The 2,766-nt window shown below is 53.9% G+C and overlaps 1 protein-coding gene across 1 annotated transcript; it reads left to right on the top strand.

Moving 5' to 3' along the window:
* The first annotated feature begins 341 nt into the window (after positions 1–341).
* On the top strand, positions 342–2,543 carry ftz (fushi tarazu). The gene is made up of 2 exons (XM_033376807.1): positions 342–1,348; positions 1,451–2,543. Exons 1-2 carry the CDS (start codon positions 505–507, stop codon positions 2,002–2,004), a joined length of 1,398 nt encoding a protein of 465 aa, XP_033232698.1. The 5' UTR covers positions 342–504; the 3' UTR covers positions 2,005–2,543.
* The last annotated feature ends 223 nt before the right edge of the window (positions 2,544–2,766 follow it).

Raw genomic sequence — 2,766 nt, 5'->3', positions numbered from 1 at the left:
GCGCACGACAAGCGTCTCAAGGCTCTCAAGGCTGGAACCGATCGGATCTCTGGAGGGGAAATGTTCTCTCGGCTGTCGACTCTCGTCTCTCGGTCCGGATAAGTTTTTGAACGCTTCGCGATGATAATGGGCGCGATGGGTAGGTAATAAGCAGCACAGCAGGTAGGCTCCTCAGCGGATAACTTGCACTCCCGAACGGATAAACTGTGCTCTGTACTGCTACCCCTCTGTCGCAGCCATAAACGCCGGCAAGGACACGGCCCAGTGAGGCCGAGGCCGGGGAGGGGTAGTTCTCGGGCCCAGCATGTGTCAAAGTGTCATGCGCAGGGATATTTATGCGCTATGACGACGAGCGTGTGCCGGGCATCAGTGGAAGCTGAGTTCAGTTCAGTTTGCTATATTAGGCAGGATCTGTGGCAGGAGTAGCTCATTCGCAAACGCATCAGCGTCGCGCACACATCGCACTCTCTCAGAGCAGAAGAACCAGAACAGAGTCCACCAGCCATGGCCACCACCAACAGTCAGAGCCACTATTACACCGATAACATGTACAACATGTATCACCATCACACCGCCCACAGCCTGCCGCCCACGTACTATGACAACAGCTACTACCAGAGTGCCACACAGAGTACTGCCAGCCAGTGGCAGCCATCGCCAGCCAGCTATCAGAGCAACTACGGAGCAGCCTATGGAGTCCAGGAGAGCTACTCGGACAGTTGCTACTACGCCCAGAGCAGCTACAGTCCCATAGATGCCACAGTTCCACAGATTCCAGCGGTGCCAGCGATGCCTGAGCCCATCCTTGCCGCCTCTCCCGTGAAGAGACTGAAGCGCAAGGCGGAAGATGCTGCCGCTGTCATCGCCGCCGTCGAGGAGCGACCCAGCACACTCCGTGCTCTGCTGACGAATCCCGTGAAGAAGCTGAAGTACACACCCGACTACTTCTACACCACCTTCGAGACGGTGAAGAAGAGCCCGGTCACAGTGCCAGTGCAGATTAAGGCCAGCTCCAGTCCCGCTCCCAGCTACGAGCAGGAGTACGTGGCAGCACCCACTCCCAGCGCCTCCGAGGATGTCGACTATCTCGATGTCTACTCGCCACAGTCCCAAAAGAATCACAAGAATGGCGAATATGTGGCAGGCACACCACCACCACTAGCCTCTACACCAGCCACGCCCACGTCCATAGTGGAGGGCATCAGCACGCCACCCCAATCGCCCGGAGTCAAGTCCGCCACGGCATCGAATGTCAGTCATGAGATCAATCATCGAAATGTGACAGCTGCCAATAGCGGAGTCGCCGCCGATTTCAATTGGTCGCACATCGAAGAGAGCCTCGCATCAGGTAGGCATCGTTCCAAGCCATATTTTAGCACAATCCATCCCCCATTGAATCGTCTACTGAATCTTTGACTAACCTAACTTTCATCTTTTTTGTATCCTTCAGATTGCAAAGACTCGAAACGCACTCGCCAGACCTACACCCGCTACCAGACCTTGGAGCTGGAGAAGGAGTTCCACTTCAATCGGTACATCACGCGGCGGCGTCGCGTCGACATTGCCAATGCCTTGAGCCTGAGCGAGCGACAGATCAAGATCTGGTTCCAGAACCGACGCATGAAGTCCAAGAAGGATCGCACTCTGGAGGGCTCACCCGAGCACTGCAGCACGTCCTATGGTGCTCTGCTGGCACCTCTAGAAACCGCCACCTCCGCCGCCGTAGCCCAGCCGCAGTCGATGCCCTACCATGCCACCGCTCCGTATCCCGCTTATTTGTCCAGCAGCCAACAATTTGGTCACGGACACGGCCAGGGCTATGGCCTGTCCCTCAATGATTACCCGCAGCAGCAGCAGCAGTACGAGCAGCAGTACGTCACACCGCAATATCATCAACACACCCAGCAGCAGTGCAGTGTCAGTGCCTACCAGCACCACCAACAGCAGGAGCTGACCGCCTCCAACCAGGCCCAGGCCCAGGGCCTGTACCATCACCTGCCCTAGGCGACCCACAAGACGCACACACACACACACGTCTATCTATCTGCCACAGAGCGGAACCGAGACGCACACACAAGCACTTCTCTCGACCATTTGCCGGTGACACGCAAATGCCGAAGCCGAGACCGAAGCTGCAACCGCGATGCAAGGCAGCGACACAGCGCGCACACAGAGGAGAGCGCACTCCCTACGGTGCCCATCATTCGGGCCCAGGACGAGTGCGCTGTGCGCCTGCGCGGGGCAGGGGCAGGGATACTGATGACTGCAGAGGCTCCTTGCCGGGCTGCTGCGAGCCGAACCCAGTGGCTGGCCATGATGGGTTCTCAGCGATCGATTATCTGCGGCCAAACACACAACCAACCGATGATAATGATTCAAGATCTTGGAGACTGACACACACACACATGTTTTCTTTTAAGCGAATGTGCTTTTCTGTACAGTAGTATACTCCTAGTTGTAGTTTTAAGTCCCTTAGCAATATTAATATTTATTTAAATATATATTTTTCGGAAATAATCGAATTTACAAGAGAACAAAACAAACACTTTGAATTTTTATTACAATGAAAGGGTCAAGGGAGCATGGACCATGGAGCATGGGGCTCAAGAAGGCTATCGCTTATGGGAAAAGAAAATCTGAAAATTCCCGAAACCAAAGATGAGATGATATATTACCAAAAATATTATAGTTAGAGATTTACAACTCAGGAAGAAAACTCACCGAATTGATATCTGTGGATTCTATTATCATTTCACCTACAAAAGT

The sequence above is a fragment of the Drosophila pseudoobscura genome, chromosome 2 (assembly GCF_009870125.1).
Source record: "Drosophila pseudoobscura strain MV-25-SWS-2005 chromosome 2, UCI_Dpse_MV25, whole genome shotgun sequence".
Taxonomy (NCBI): domain Eukaryota; kingdom Metazoa; phylum Arthropoda; class Insecta; order Diptera; family Drosophilidae; genus Drosophila; species Drosophila pseudoobscura.
This window is presented reverse-complemented; position numbering and strand designations above follow the sequence as displayed.